This window comes from Artibeus jamaicensis, unplaced genomic scaffold, assembly GCF_021234435.1.
Source record: "Artibeus jamaicensis isolate MK-2021 breed Jamaican fruit bat unplaced genomic scaffold, CSHL_Jam_final scaffold_3307, whole genome shotgun sequence".
Classification (NCBI taxonomy): domain Eukaryota; kingdom Metazoa; phylum Chordata; class Mammalia; order Chiroptera; family Phyllostomidae; genus Artibeus; species Artibeus jamaicensis.
The window spans coordinates 8,038,657-8,055,867 of NW_026522040.1; the positions used below are offsets into that span (position 1 = coordinate 8,038,657).

At 42.3% G+C, this 17,211-nt stretch overlaps 1 protein-coding gene across 1 annotated transcript in view; it reads right to left on the reverse strand.

Moving 5' to 3' along the window:
• Window positions 1–16,471, reverse strand: part of SND1 (staphylococcal nuclease and tudor domain containing 1) — a 431,795-nt gene extending 415,324 nt beyond the window's left edge. Inside the window, exon 1 of the mRNA XM_037167720.2 lies at window positions 16,161–16,471. Within this exon, the coding sequence (XP_037023615.2) occupies window positions 16,161–16,238 (78 nt within the window). The 5' untranslated portion in view covers window positions 16,239–16,471. The remainder of the gene's footprint in view (window positions 1–16,160) is intronic.
• Window positions 16,472–17,211: the final 740 nt, after the last annotated feature.

Here is a 17,211-nt window from a genome sequence, read left to right on the forward strand (position 1 = left end):
GCGGAAAGCCTGAGACCACAGGGCAGGGGCTGCTGAGCAGGCTCTGCATGGCCAGCACCCCCTCCCTTGACTCTGACTCCTTCCTCTTCCCCAAGGCCAATGCTCAGAGGAAAGAGAAGTGCAGCCACAAGTCCTGACCAGGGAGGGGAGAGAACAGCTATTCCCACCCACAATGGCTGTGGTTGCTATCATCTTATTTCTCCTCCTCAGAGGCCAGCCATCACTGTGTCCCTGAGGAAAATGAAAACTGTGCAAAATATCAAATTATAATCCAAAGATTAAAGGGAAGTAGGAGGCCTGCATACCAGACACAGCTAAGTGAAAGCAAACCAGAGATACTGAAATATCCTAGAGAAATGAAGATTGCAGCATTCACTATTCCTCAGGTTTGCTTCTATAAAGTCAGTGCATTTTTTAGAACTCACAGCAATACAGAAACCAAGTTATAAAGTGTAATACTCAATAATACTCAGAGTGAATCATCTCTAAAGAATGTCTAATGTATTTGTTTTGCAGGACTAACTGCAGAGCTTGAGGAGATAATTAAATTCTATGCTATCCATGAAAAGCATTACATTTCTAGTTTTTTTCCAAACTTGTTTAGAAACTTCCTATTTAAAATGTTGACAGTCAATTTTAGATGTCAAAATAAAGAAGTACAAATCACAAACCTACCACATACATTTCAGAGTCCTTTATTGCTAAATTAAGGTACCATACCAGGATTCTCACCATTGAAAGCCTAGGGAGACGGTCCTGAAGGAAGAACTGCCAGACCCGAGTCACCCTATCCTTCATCAGAACAGACCTGCACACCTCCTCAAGAAGTTAAACAGAAGACTAGTTAGCAAGGAACTGGAACCTGCTATGGTATCTTCACAGCAGGCTGCGCCTCCATTTTTAAAACACCCATAGTATTCTCCTTGCTCTCTGCAAACCATACTGTTCAGTTGTGTGATTTCCCCTCATCGTTGGGACAGGAAGGCACTTTCTCCAACGAATAGCAAAATAAATGAACTTTAACATATACAGCATAAAAATTTCTAGTGCAAGTTTATGGGCAGCTCAGACGCATGGGGCATCTTTACAATCAGTCTATTGTACCATCAACCTCTTTCAAAAATCAATTTTCAGAGTTCCTGTTCCTCAGATTACGAGTCTCAAGCTTATTCTTCTCTCTACATTGGCTTTCAGCTTCTCCTGTTGATAAAAGAAACGTATTATCTTCTGAACCAAGAATAAGAGAGATGCCTTCATTGAGAGCACCCATACAGGACCTCTTAAGAATTTAATGAAACCAAGCAGCCTGACTAGCAGCCCTACACTGCCCTGCTGTATAGGAAAGTTATTATTCTAGAGCTTGGATTGCAACGACTAACATAGGGGCAGGCAGGGTGAAAGGCGAGCTGAGCTTGTGCCCCACAGAGAGGCTGCAGGAGGTCTCAGGAGATTCTAAAGCTCTCACTGGAGAGGAGTTAAACAAGATAACTTGGCTTTTAAGTAATAGAAGCAGCCACCCGGTCTCTAGACTGTGAAAGGGCTCACCTGCCAAGTACAATAACACAAGCAATTACGGCACACAGAATAATAGATCTCAGTGGGATTCCAGAGACCCTGGCCCACTAGGCCTCCTCTCCCTTACACACAGAGGGAAGGACAAGGAAGAACACAACACACCACTTTTCATTTAGACCTGTGAGACTCCTATTAGGTAAGCAGATAAATTACACTTGGCATGATTCACTGTTTGGGGTTGTTGCCAAAAATAAAAATGTCCCTTGGTACACAACGGAATTTCCTTCATAAAGTTTTCAAGGAACGGAATTCATTCGTAAGGTTTAAAAGTTCACTAACATCTCTTTAGTGTATTCCACACACTAGAAATAAAAACTCAGAAGCTTTATTTATTGTGCCTGTCTTTCCTCCAAACTTCCTGCAACTCTTATTTACTTCAAGCACGCTGCCTTCACCTTACACACCAAACCGGACTGCTCACAGCTGCTTTTAGAACATCTGGGTACTCCCACCTGTGCTTGCCCATTTCTCCTGCCCTTTGTCTCATCCATTTTATTCCTTTGCCTCTGTCAAGTCCTGTCACTTTCACCACCTCCACAGAAAAGATTTTTAAAACAAAAACAGATCTTCAAATATCATCTCTGTTCCAACCCATTCTCCAAGAAAACCATCAGTATATAAATTCACAAGTCCCCCTTCCCACCAGAAAACAAAGCTACCTGCCTCAAGTGAACAGCTACCTGGAATCAAGTGTACGGCCTGGGGTCTCAAGCCTAGGCTCCCCGCTCTCCATCAAAGGTGCTCTTCTCAGCCACCAGGCCCTCCTCTTCCAGGCCATCCTGCAAGCTAGGCTTACATACAGCACCATCCACCTTCTGTTGTTATTGGTCTGTGAACTGTGCCATCCCACACTTTTTTTCCTAGACTTAACTGCTCTTACTAAGCCCACTAAACATACATTTTATCACTCAAAGCAGGATACTCTGACAGTGAAAAGGGGGTGTTACTGTGATTACGCCGTGACAACAGGTGTAAACCGAAACAGCCCTGAGCACACTGGGATGTAAGTAACTCAGTCCTTACAAAGGTGCCAAGGCCAGGTAAGGGGCTGTGGCTGTTCCTTGCAAAGATCCAATGTATGCTGGTTCCACATAGTTGTTCTTTCCTGTGGGTTTGGGAAATTGGCAAAGAAAATGAGAAAATTCCAAACAAATTTGGATTACCCAGTCCTCCTTGGGGCAAAGAAAACAGAAAATGTTTAACATTATAGTGAAAATTTTGTTCTAAATACAGCAACTTCAAGTTTTGATAAGTGGGTTTTTTGGTTTTTTTGCAGGATGGGGCAGCGAAAAGAGTTTTGGAGGAGGAAGATGAAATGCAGGACCTACAGCACCAGAGCCTGGAGAGTTGCTGGGAGGATGGGGGCAGGAATCAAAGAAAGCCTGCTATTGTTTTTGCCCAACTAGTCACACCTGTGACAATGAATAACAACTAGTACTCACACAACTGCACTTTCCCACACATTAAATTTGTTTAATCCTTCCTAAATAATGGTACAAAGGGTGGCACCCCTGAAGTTCATAAGAGTTCTACGTGTGCCAGTGCACACGTCTCTGCTATGCCAGAGGTTCCCAGCTTCCCCCGCCCGTCAAAAGTAGGAACTGCTACGTTGTACACGTTTTTTTGCCAGTGACATTAAATAAAACGAATCCCATCACATTACTTATAAAATAAAGGACCTTTCAGCCCCCCAACGGAGTAAAAATATAAGCTCGAGACTAAAGCCAGTCCTTTAAATCGAACAACTTAAACCTTACAAAACTTGCCAGGTGTCCTTACTCTTCTCATTTTGCCACAGCCGGTTCTATTTTTATCCCCCATCTAATTTTGGGGCCAAAAACTGCGGGACTCCTAATACCAGCTAATGGTTACTGAACACTGCATGTATAACTGCACAGGTGAGTACTGTTATCATGTCCATTTACAGGCAAATCTGGAACTTGAAGGGGTAAAATTACTTGCCCAAGGTTATATATCTAGTCATCACTGAAACTAATGATTTGAACCACAGCCTCCCCATAAAGTCGGTTCAGCTCTGCTTCAAGATACAAGTTCCGTCTCCAAAGTGTGATGGGCTTGTATTTAAAAAAAAACAACAAACTCTGCTTTAAGTGGTATATGAAACCAAGATGTATAAGCATTTAATATTTGCACAAACATAAGAACTGTCGCCTTTTTTAAATCTTTTCGGTCCTGCCTAGTAAATGAAGTCTCAGTGTGACAGCAGGAAGCCTTTTATTTTTTTTTATCACATCTCCACCACTTGTTAAACGTCCTTCAGAGCACTCTGCAAAACACAGTATCTAGCTAGAATTTAATAAAGTTGTTTTGTTTTCACTGTGGGTTTTTTTAAAGGTACTTTCTGGTTAAGGCAAGTAACACTGGTTTTCTGTTTTCAATAATGAAATTGTTTCCTTTTAAAATAGCATTTCAATTAAAAAAGCAGCTGATGATCCAAAGGATTTTTAAACTAAATAGAAGTAGAGATATTATTCAGATATGCTAAAACCATAGTAAGAGCACACATACAGCTGAAGCCTGGGAAACTTTAGGTAAACTATTACCAGGGTTGGGATCAGCACTTAACTGAAAGGCTGAAAACATGACTCCCTTGGTTCAGTCTTTCCAAACAGCTCTAAAAATGACAGTTTTCCAGCCCTGGCCAGGTAGCTCAGTTGGTTAGAGCTGTCGATAGGCTAAGGTTGCAGGTTCAATACTTAGTCAGGGCACAGACAATAATCAACCCATGAAGGCATAAATAAATGTCACAACAAATTGGTTTTTTACTCTCTCTCTCCCCCACTCTAAATCAACAAATGTTTTTTAAAAAAAATGACAGTTTCCCCATGCAGCATGCAGTGATACCTGCCACCACCTACCTCCCCAATCTATTATCCAAGAAGGAAAAGAAAAAAAAGAATTATGTACCAGTCCTTAGGAACCAAGTCAAATGTCTTGCATAACCCTGCCTCTCTCCTACTCATGTCATCTGTGGCTAGTTGCACACATCCTTAGTCATGGAACTCTCTAGAACCAAAGGGCCTACTCAACCTGGAAGTACTAAGACCTGAAAACACCCAGGGGTCTTCAAGCAATTTAAAAAAATAATTATTTAATGATCCCCAGAGGCTGGGCCATCCACTGAAGAAACAAAGTGGTTTGCAAGGATTCTTAGACTGGGGAAATAAGACTACCAAAGTGATATGGTTAATAAGATCTTAAGCTGTATTTTGTCCTAAATTTTATTGAAGATGATACCTGTGAAACAAACAGGTAATCTATGAATAAAGCTTCCTTACCACCACCAAAAACATTAAAGTGAGCATTGAAAGGTATCAGCAACTGCACATCTAGTAATGTCTCATGGAAATGCCAATATAAGAATACAAAGATGTATAAAAAAGTGTTCAGTCAGTGTAGCAGTGTTCAGAATCACGAAAAACCGGGGGGGGGGGGGCAGAAGCATATAGCAACAGGAAAAACTGAATGAGTAAGTACATCCCAACCATGGACTACTTCTCAATTTTAAAGAATGAGGTGGACCTATAATTATGACTTAGATAGTAGTGACAATTTTTCTAAAAAACAAAACCGCAAGATACAGTATAGTATGACCCCATTTCTGTTTCTTTAAAAACAAAATTAGAAGGGTGTATGTATCTGCATAAAGAAAGTTTAGAAACACATTTCCTTAGGGGAATGAGAACACATGATAGAAAATGAGGGATAAGGAGGGCAGAGGGAGAGATTCTTGTATTTAACTTTACATACTTCTACACTGTTTTGAAGTCTTTTTAAAAATATTTTAAAATATATTTTATTAATTATGCTATTACAGTTGTTCTATTTCCCCTCATTTCCCTCCACCCTGCACACCATTCTCCTTCTTTAGTTTATGACCACGTGTCTCAAGTTCTTTAGATTCTATATTTCCCACACTATTCTTGCCCTCCCCCCACTCTATTTTCTACCTACCAACTATGCTACTTACTTTCTGTACCTTCTCCCCCATTCTCCTTCTCCCACACTCCTGTTGCTAACCCTCCATGTGATCTTCATTTCTATGGTTCTGCTCCTGATCTAGCTGTCCTCTTAGTTTGCTTTTGTTTTAAGTGTGGTTCTTAATAACTGTGAGTTTGCTGTCCTTTCACTGTTCATCTTTTTTATCTTCTTTTTCTTAGGTAAGTCCCTTTAACATTTCATATAATAAGGGCTTGGTGATGATGAACTCCTTGAACTTGACTTTATCTGAGAAGCACTTTATCTGTCCTTCCATTCTAAATGAAAGCTTTGCTGGATAGATCAATCTTGGTTGTAGGTCTTTGGATTTCATGACTTGGAATACTTTTTTCCAGTCCCTTCTTGCCTGTAAGGTCTCTTTTGAGAAATCCGCTGACAGTCTGATGGGAACTCCTTTGTAGGTGACTGTCCCCTTATCTTTTGCTGCTTCTAGGATTCTCTCCTTCATTTTAATCTTGCCTAATGTAATTATGATGTGCCTTGGTGTGTTCCTTCTTGGGTCCACCTTCTTTGGGACTCTCTGAGCTTCCTGGATTTCCTGGAAGTCTATTTCCTTTGCCAGACTGGGGAAGTTCTCCTTTATTATTTGTTCAAATAAGGTTTCCACTCGTGGCTGTTCCTCTTCCCCTTCTGGTACCCCTATAATTTGGATGTTGGAGTGTTTAAAGATGTCCTGGAGGTGCCTAAGCCTCTCATTTTTTTGAATTCTTGTTTCTTCATTCTTTTGTTTGGTCATTTTTTTTCCTCCTTCTGGTCCACTCCTTTGATTTGAGTCCCAGTTTCCTTTCCATTACTATCGGTTTCCTGTGTATTTCCATTCAGTTCAATTAGTTTAGCCTTCATTGAATTTGAATTAGCCTTCAAATTAGCCTCTAATTTGTGACTAAAATCAACCAGTTCTGTGACCATCCTGATCACCAGTGTTTTAAACTGTGCATCTGAAAGTTTGGCTATTTTTTCATCACTTAGATTTATCGGCTCTGGGGCTCTGAGTTGTTCTTGAACCATGTTTTGATCTGTTTGTGCCTCTAACGCATGAGGGGTGGAGCCTTAGTTGTTCACCAGGGTGGGGCCACCCAGGTTGCTGGTTTGTGATGCTGTATGTGGGGGCGGGGTCAGAGAGGGACAATGGTGGTTCCCTCTGCCACTTCCTGCCGCTGGGGCCTGGGAGGTCTGTCTCACTGCTAGCTCCTTCACTGGTTTATCTGTGCGCAACTGTGACTGCGATCAGCCCTCAGTGGGTCCACCCGCTTCTCCACACCTGGGATCCACCCACGGCTGCTGGCGCACCTGGGTCACGTGCCCGGGTCAGTCCGGTGGATCTTTCCTGCCAGACCCAGCTCTGTTGCTGGCTCTGCCCCTCATACTGGTTTGGCTGAAGGGTTTATTGTTGTCATACTTCCGTGTAGTTCAATTTTCTGTGGTTTAGCTGCATTTTTGTTGCTAAAACTTTGCTGTTTTTAAACTTAGTTGTGCGAGAAGGCGCAGTGCTTCCACCTACGCCTCCATCTTGGTGGAAGTCCCCTGTTTTAAAGTCTTATGAGCCAAGTATTAACTCCAAAATTTAAATATCAATAACTATTAAATTATTAATACTAGATGAGCATTTTAAAGGAATTCGGGAATGAGCCAGAAAACTGCTGGTCAAAATGAGGAAAGGCCACCAAGGCAACTGCAAATGTGTTCCCTAATCAAAGACTCTGAAGAGCTGTGAATTACCAGAAAATTGTATTTCCATATTAAACAAGTAGTAGAATAAAAAGTAAAGATTAAGACCACCAAGGCAGTTATTTTAGGTTTTACTGCTGTTGTTAAAAAAACATGGGGTTTATAAACAATAAACAGGATGGGTATAGGCCCAACTGTGCGGCTACTATGGATTACAAAAGCAGAAAGTGAGAAGCAAAATCTCCATGTTTGCAGATAACACTAAAGTCTTCCACAGCAACAATGTGCCAAGTTGTCAGTGCCAAATTATTGGAAGATCTTGGAAATCTATGTGAACAGAAAGAAAAGTGGCAGATGAGCGTTAAAATGAACATATGGCCTAAATTGGGCATACAAAACACCTTCTCAGCTGTCGTCATGAGCAAGGAATAGGCTCATGAGCAGAGTCACTGTAAAAGGACCCTAACAACATCAGCCCAATACTGAGCTACAGACTAGTAGCAATACAAAGTGTCCTGGGAGCCATCGAGGCAAGTGCTAAAAAGGGAGAGAGACACACTCCTACTATCCTCCCACATATAAAATTCTGGTACCCCTACTCCAACATACACTTTTTATCATTTGTGTCCTGACCCTTCAACTATGTACAATACAGCAGTTAAAAAAGTTGGTCTCCAACGCCAGCACCTGGATCAATCCCAAACCAACCCTTTCAGAACACAGAATTTTTTCAAAATATAGATTCCCAGGCCAGCTCACAGAGATCCTGATTCAATCCCTCTGCAATGCCTTCTAGGTGGTCCTAAAAAAATGACCTGTTTAAGAAATCACTGAGTTCCTTCTCCCTCTCTAAATTTACTCCCAGAAAGGACTTAAGAAGACTTACGATAAAACAAACAAACAAATGAAAACCCTCAAAAGAAAAGAAACCATGTGAGGAACTACCAAAAATAGATTAAGATGGTCCCTATGCCTGCACACTAAATGGAAGTGGAAAAGATCTGCAAAAGACCACTGGAATGATGTGAAGGAAGACGCTCCGGCCTCAAAGCATGAAAAGCAGAGCTCAGAACTCTATTGTGCCCCACATCCCACTAGACTCCCCCAGTCAACAGCAGGGACAGAATAAACTCTCTCCAGGCGCTACAGCTCCCCAAGGGTTACGTCTCATCCCCACCCTTCACAAACCAAAACCTATTGCACCACGAGGTCAGGGTGTTCTGGAGTTGAGACTGGGTGAATAAAACCCACTGGCACCATGTTCCTCCAAGGCTCAAACAACCACTCCCACTAGTCTCTCCTAATACCACTACTGGGGTGAGGACCCCCTGCCTGGCTCACTCCTGTTTACCTTCCACCCACGGATTCACTTAAGTCCTCCACAGTAGAAAACTGTATTTTAACCAATTCACCTTCTGAATTAAGTAAATAAATAAATAAAATAAACAAATAAACCACATTTCATGCAGTAGAAAACTGTATTTTAACCAATTCACCTTCTCAATAAGTAAGTAAATAAATAAATAAACAAAATAAACAAATAAACCACACTTCATGCAGAATAAGCAGAATTCAAAATGAAGCCCACCACAGGTATAAGATTTCTCAGTTTTGGTTCATCATTCCTAAAAAACATTATATACACAGGCTTTCTTTGTTATATAGGCTTTCTTACTCAATCTCAGCCTTTCAGGACTTAAAGAAGCTTAGAGACAATGAATCCAAGTGCCTCATTTAAGAGGAAAGTCTGAGAGGTGGAATCTTACCCCACATCACCCAGATTAAGAACAACAGCATCTGCACTATAACCTGTCTCCCCTGAATCCTAGACCAAGGATTTCTGTTCTCTACCAGGTTGCTTCCCAGGGACAATGTTAATAAATTGGATTTATTAACCTTAAGCACAGATTCCCTAAATCACAATTTGGTATTCCAAGACCATCCCAAGCTGGTTACTTCTGAATTAAAGTATCTCAAAATGTGTTAAGGCGTAAAGAGAGAGAGAAGAGACAGTGCCTTAAGTCACTCAGCACAAGAATATATATGGAGCCCTGACTAGTGTGGCTCAGTGGATTGAGTGCAGGCCTGAAAACTAAAGGGATGCTGGTTTGGTTCCCAGTTAGGCCACATGTCTGGGTTGCAGGCCAGGTCCTCAGCAGGGGACACACAAGAGGCAAACCATACAGTGATGTTTCTCTCCCTTCCTTGCTCTCTCTCTAAAAATAAATAAATAAAATCTTTTAAGAAAGAAAGAAAGCTAGCTAGCTTACCATGCCTGGTTTATAAAATAGACTGAACATCTCAAAAATGATATCTGAAAATCTCATCTAAATTTCCATTAGGTTTATTTTTTCTATAACTTCCTAATTAAACAAAAATTGCCACCCTGGCTGGGTGGCTCAGTTGGGCAGAGCACTGTCCTGATTTGCCAAGGCTGAGTGTTTGCTCCCTGTTGGGGTACATACCAGCATCAACCACTGAATGCATAAATAAGTATAACAGTAAACTGGTTTCTCTAAAATCAATTTTTAAAAATTAGTAATAAAATAAACTCTTCAACCTATTTTTTAAAAAAGCCAACTAATCAAAAAATAAAATTTACAAAAAAAAGCCAACTGAAACCACTGTTCTTTTTTTCCTAAACATTAGAGCTAAGTGAGAAAAACATAACATTATCATATTGAGTCTCATTGAAAATAAGTGAAATCTCAAAACACTCCATCTGCATCAAATGTTCACAACCTGTGATTCTGCTTCAATTTCTGCTGTAAAATCAAAAAGCATATGTCAGTCTCCCAACAGACGGAGCAGCAACAGAACCTGGGTGTGTAGCCATCTCCCAACAAAAAATAAAAGAAAAAGCTACATAAGCCCAGTAAGAGCTGAATCCCTTTATTTCATTTCTTGTCCTTAACAAGGCAAAGAATTTCCTACAGTTTTTAGCTATGCTCTTTCTTGGAGACATAAAATAAAATCCAAGACCAAACCCCAAAGGTCTGCTAGAACCACACCTGTAAGGTGAATAGCCAGCCCATGCTGAGAGGTGAATACACAACAATCTTACCTGGATCAAAAACCTGGCCAATTTTCTCTTTTGAAACTACAAATGGAAACTAAAAACTTCATTTATTTCCCAAATTCTACTCCCCAGGTAAAATGAGGCAAAGACTCACCAAGTCATTTGCCCACTTATTACCAGGAAGTGATCCCCATCTGGCCTCAGGAGTCCCCATTCATATTAATTAGAGTCACACTATGTGTGAGCTAGTTCTTTCTTGACCATTAGTGTGACCTCTGCAGCAGCTACTCGGTTTTTCACCACCACTGGTGAAAGCTTGACCAAAGCTTACTGGGTTAAAAGTTGCCAGAGGCCAAAGTAAATTACATGCAGCAATAAAATGCTAACAGAAGCATGACTACTGACAAGTTCTAGATGCTATTTAACTCTCACTGAGCCTGCTCTTAGCACTGGAAGACAGGTACAGGTTTCCCCTGCTACCCAAAAGGAAAGCAGTCCTATTAACCTTTCGTGGGCCAAAATGGGGTAAAGTGAAGAAGCAATTACCATTAATTTATGTGGAAAACCTTTTGAGTATTCCCAGACCCGAAATTCAACAAATACAGTGTCTTTATTTTGTTCACAATCAAAATGCTTAATTATGTCCAGTTTTACACTATGCTTAACACCATTAAGAGCTCTGGTAGGCTTTTCTGACACTTTAGAACACATCTTGCTAAGGGATGCACAAAATAAATTAAGATAAGTTCCAGATGCTCACAGACACCACTCAAATCCATGGAAGCTCAATGCTGATTGCGTTTCCTGGGGAAGGAGCCTGGCACTGCCACGCTTGCTGCTCATTTGCTGCTCGGGATGCACAGTGCCTCTCTAAGAGGAAACAAATGCTGAATGTTACTCCTTCTGTTCACCTTTTTTTCATAAAAGCGAAAATTCTCTTTCAATTGCTTTCAGTTAGTGAAAACATACAAATGTAGGTCTTTTGTAAAAGTTAAGTGGCGTAATACGAACTTCCGAAAAACACAGGATAACTTTGGGAGTATGTAGGTCTGGCTGATAGGAAGTCAAAAACAACCTTGATCTTGGCAGCGTAAGACACATGAATATGAACAAGAGCGAGTGTGTTTTTGCCAGTCTGCCCCTGTTTACATTTATGCAGTGGGCTTAATGTCAGCTACTAATCTCACCAGGGTACCAGAACGATGACCACCTCCACTGCCTTTCTGCCTTTTATCACCCTCAAACACATATGTTAACAACTGAGATTAAACCGATACTACTTATGTGGAACACTGAACTTGGAAGAAACTGAAGAACTACTATAAAAACACTGAAGAGAATCAACGATGGTGACCCTAGGGCCTTTGTACTTGCTCTTCGGTCTACCAAGAACATACTTCCTCTCTGGTTGGTTCTTTGATGTCCATCAGATCTCAGTGCAAATGCTGAGAGAATCCCTTGCTAAACACCCCACCCAAACAAGCCTTCCCTCCCCTTATTCCCACCATTCTGCCCCATTCCGCTACCTGAAATCACTATTTATATTACCAAGCTTATTTAGTACTTATTTGTTTACTCTCCATTTTTTCTCCATGAACCATAAGGGAAGGATTCTGATCTATGTTATTACCGCTATTTCTCCAATACCCAAAGAGAGCTCAACACAGCAGATGATCAGAAAATATGTGTTTAAGAAAGGAAGGAAATATGATTGCTCATCAATCTATATCATTAGTTAGTACATGGCAGGAGCCACTATCAGCATAACTAGAGCCAGACAGACATTTCCTTTTCACCAGAAATGACAGAAAGTCTTTAAGATGTAGTAAAAACTTTGTGCTCCTTTACATACAATCTTGATTCAAAGTTACCTTGAATGAAAGTTCCCAGCAGGTGCTGGGAAGTGGACAATTCTAAGGCTGCAGGGAAACCTCTTCCATCATATTCTACCTACTTCTTTCCAAATGGTTCTATAAAGTATCATTATTCAGCTACCTTGTCCCATTGAGTAGAGTAAGGGTAGTTTCGGTAGCTTAGACAAGTTTTGTATTTTTCCTTTCACAGCCTGCATGAGGTAAGTGCACACAGGAAGGAGCAGGTCAAAATTCTACTACTCTCTGTCCACACTACACTATGGAAAGACACATACTTCTTAGTCCAGAAACCTATGAAACACTTAGCTAAAATGATCTAAATAACAGGTAGCATTTCCTACACACTGTTAAGAAATTTCCTACTGGAGAAATGTCCACTAAGCTGCTCACCAGAAAGTCTACATCCCACTTTACACCAGCACAATTCCTGTTGAAGGAAAAAATTATGGGCCATTGCCTTCCTCCTTTAGGTGACCCTCTGCCATAGCCACCTAGGATGAATCATGCATGGTTCTTAGAATAAAATCAAAGTGGCAGAGGGATTTCTTTCCTCTTTGGGGGCAATTAAAAGGAGTGGGTTCAAATGGGAACTGGGATTTGGCACTGAGCTCCCTTTGGCCTTCCACGCCATAAGCAAGATAAGATATGCTGCTCCCACGTTGCTTCTGATGAGCACAGGAGATTCAAAAACTGTGGCTGACACATCCTGCTGTTGCGAAACCAGTCTATGGGCTCCAGACTGAAAAAACATGCAAACATAAAAAGTCAGATGGGACAGGGTAGAAAGACTTAGAAAAGGGCACTTTACCCAAAACAGAAAGAAATTCAGGTCAGTAAAACCAGAGAATACAGCCATCTCTGCGTAGCTACAAAGTGGGGTAAGTGAATTTTATACAAAGTATCCCAAAACTTCTCCCAACCTTATCTATTTGGCATGTGCTGACAATATCTGTTGCAGCTAAATACTGCCCAGCAAATTATTCAAAGAAACCCAAAGTTAGAATCCTTTAGGGTTTTGATCTGACAGAGATACTTACTTTTCCAGGTTGTATTTCGTCTGTCCACGCACTAGCCAATCTCATCCCAACTCAGAAAATGTAAATCCACCTTCAGTTTGTCCTTACTTAATGCCTTTTCAGTACAGAACATCTCCAAAATGCTTGTGTGAACTTACTGCCCATTCCCTCTTTAAACACACTCCAGAACCAAATCTGTCCCTTTGCTTCTATTCAAATAGCAAAGCACAGCCTTTACTCAACACTGTCATTTTTATGAACTGGTCAATGTAAAGATTTTTTAAACTCCATTCCCAAATTCTTTCTTCTTTAACCTTAAAAAAAGTCACACAGGACTTATTAAGAGTGCAAGGCAGAGACCAGAAAAACTTGCACCTTCCTCAGTCCTATAACCTGTTCTTTTGACAAAGAAGGATTATTCTTCTTCACTGAAACAAGCCTCAAGCCTAGATCTGTTCAGACTTTCAGCTCTGCCTGCGTCCAGACAAATCCAGAGGACTCACTCTGAAATGCATGCCTCTGATTAATACTCCAGTTTCTGTCCTTCCTAAAAGGCAGAAAAGCTGTGATTACCATTTTCCTGTTCATCAAATTACTTCTTTCTCACTTTCCTGTCTTCCTTTGGAGAGTTCTTATGAAGCAGTTCCTAGTACCATTGGAAACAATTACTCTCCAGGAAAATACAACTTTGCTTAGCAAAAGAGCTTCACGCAGAGCAATTTGCCAGTGGTCGATTTTTTATTCCAGACAAGACTTCTAAACTTGGCACAAACTGCCTGGCACTCTGCAATTCACTGGGCTTTCTTCCCCTAATTTCTGCCTGGAACCTCACCCACCCATCCCATGCAGTTTGGTCACAAAAAAAACCAGCGATATAGACCACTCAATTAATGTATTTTAAAACCGTCATGTCAGACTCAAAGGTGTCTTCCACACCACAATCCTTTGCACAAAGCGACCAGAAGCACCAAATGAAGTCACTCACCACAACAGCAGCTCCCAGAAAAGACAAGGAGTAACATCTAATCTTCACCCATCTTAATTATTGTCAGCTTCACTTTCCTGTAATTTGCGGCCATGCATCACTGGTCCCACCCTTATAAATTCATGCCCTGGAGTTAGAGGTATCATAGCACTGTGTTGGAAAAACATGTGCTTTAGCAGACAGGCCACGGTTCAAATCCCAGCTCTGCCTTTTATTTGTAATAAAAAGTGCCTGTCCGTGGGTAAACTATTTTTTCTAAACCTCAGATTACCCATCTGTAAAATGTAGCAATTAATCCCATCTACTTGTTAGGTATTATAAATGAGATATGTAAACACAACAGTCAGCATAATACATGACCCTCAGTAAAAAAGTGATTGTTGATATTCAATATCGATGGGGGGGGGGTCTGTAGGCAGGCACGGGCACCTCTTAGAACCAGATGCACTGAAAGCCTCCAGCACGAGTGGAAGGAAAAAATATGTTCAGCCTCATTCCACTCCCACCCCACAAATGAGAGGGGCCTTAGCCAAGGATAAAACTCAGACCACTCAGTGCTGCCAATCCCACCATCAGACCACCAAGCCACGCTTTGCTCCTATAGTAAAAGGAAAGAATGAAAAGGTTAATGAAAGGGGAGCGAGCCCTCAGGATAATACTTTCATGGGTCAAGTCAATATTTCAGCAAGGGAAAAATATGTGGATCTTGGAAAGTCCCTTCTCATTCAGTTTCTGATAAATTCTGACTATCCATTTACGTACAAATAAAGGAAGGAAAGCAATACTGAAAACCCTAAGGATCTCAACTGGTGGCAGAATATTACCTAACGAATGAAGACATGAGAATTAGGGGGAAAGAGAAATCTTGAAATCTAATTCACACACACATAAGCTAAAGAACATTTTAATCCTATGAAAGACCATGAGCTAAGAAAATAGAATGGTTTTTAAACTTTATACAACAATTAAAAATTGTGGCACCTTGCGAGAAAATGTCCTAAAGCACATTTGCTGTTCCAAATGGAAAAGTCAGAATGTAATCTGAAACAAAATATGGAAGTTCACAGTCATCACAACCAGAAAATCTGGTAACAACCTAGAAATGTCAGGTTCCGAGATTTGGGAGGGCTGCGGGAAGGACAACAGAGGGGACAAGTCATAAAGGGAATTTATACAAAATTATCGTGGAACTGGGAGTAAATTTTTTAAAATGAACTTTACAGGGTTTTGAATTCAAAATTCAAGAACATAGGGAGTAAGGGGAGAGAAAAATCAGGCAGAATCTATAGTGTTAAGAGTCATAGCCTGGGAATCAGAACACTTGGGCTCTGGCTCTAAGCCAAACCATGTGCCCTTAGGCAAGTCACTGTTAGGGGTGGGAGAATACTAAAGGTCCGTAAGATTCCTACCTGCCTAACAGTTTAGGGGTCAAAAGGAGGGGCAAGCACAAATATCTCAGCACTACAGACTTGACACAAGAGGTGGGGAGGAAAAAAAGGGGAATGAGGGCCAGAGAGCAAGGAAACTTGGAGTAAGTAACTGAGCGTCGGTGGAAACAGAAAAGCTTCAAGATGGCCAAGTACTACTCCTAGAGCTCCAGGGAAGAGCGGACATCAGGACCTAGAAAAACTGCAAACTGCTCAGAAAATGTCAAAATGGACAGAAGGACAAGGGGGATGGAAAGACAGATATCAACCAATTACCTCTGTTAAACAATCAATATTCAGTCTGTTCTGGTAAACAGCCAAAAGATCTGAGTGCCGCGACCACGGATTAACACTGTGACCCCTGATGTCAGGGTGTTCGGGAGGCTATGTAGGAAGGAGAGTCCGTGACTGGTTCCTTCTAGAGAGGGGATTCTGAACATGGGTGGAAAGTTAAGAAGGGGGACAGAGAGAAGGGGACCTGGGACACTGCAGTCTGGCAGGAGGGGAAGAAGAGCCAATGCGAGACTCCCGCCTGGAGACGGGCAGTGGGCTAGGTATCTGGGGCCCCGTTCTCACCATTTTGACAATGCCCCGCTGCACGGTGGGGACCGCGGGTCCCCCGGTGGAGCCACCGCTCTGCGCGGAGGAGGCCATGTGTAGAGATGGAAAAACAGCGAGTAAGGCGGAGGTCCGGCTTGGAGGTGTCAATGTGGTTGTCGGTGTTGGTGAGAGGCCGCCTCGGCGAGGAGCTGGCGGACGACGAGCTCCGGACGATGGACTGACGGACGCGCCGGGCGCTCACAGAAACAGCACTGGGACTGGGATCGAAAAAGGAGATAAGACCTCGGCCGCCGCCACACGTTCTATTCGCTGCGCAAGCGTGCCAGATCGCCCCCGCCCTCCAGCCAATTAGCACCCAGAGCCTGCCAGACCTCAAGCCAATAGGCACCCTGCTTGTGAAGCCCCGCCTCTTGGTTCCAAATCTGGTAGCGAACACCAGGAAGCGCTGAAAGAGCTGATTTGCCATGACTGGAAAAGTTTGGGGCGGGACTTCCGGGGCAGTCTTCTAGGTAGTGTCGGGAGGTGTAGTAAGAAGGAAAGGACACGTCAGCATCTGGCCACGGGGCGCGGTGGGCCATGGGAGCCCCAAGGGTAAGTCCGGCCTCGCCCACAAGTTTGGCCCCGCCCACGTCGCCCCGCCCCGCGGGCCGCAGGGGAGCTCATAAGAATACCAGCATTTCTGGAGGGCGCTCCTGGTTTGGGAAGTGCGTACCGGGAAGAAGGAGCTGGAGAGGTCAAATTGTGGAGGGTTCTCAGAACTGGCAGCACACCGACTTCCGATATTTTACCTCAGCTAAAAGTATGGGGGAACTTGGAAAAGTCTGAGCATCGCGGAACCTTCTACCTACTTTGGCTTTGGAATGGAACGCCGCTGCACTTCTTTCCTGTAATCAAGATTGCATCTCGCTCGTATTCGTGTCGCCGGTGTCTAGCGCTTGTACGGTGCTTAGAGTAATGTTTGTTGAAGGAAAGAATTCATCTTTTAGGGGGTGACGTGTCCTTTCCAGTAAGGAGAATGGCCGTCACCCTTCGGGCTCCTTCCCGCTGCGCTGAAGTCAGGAAAAGC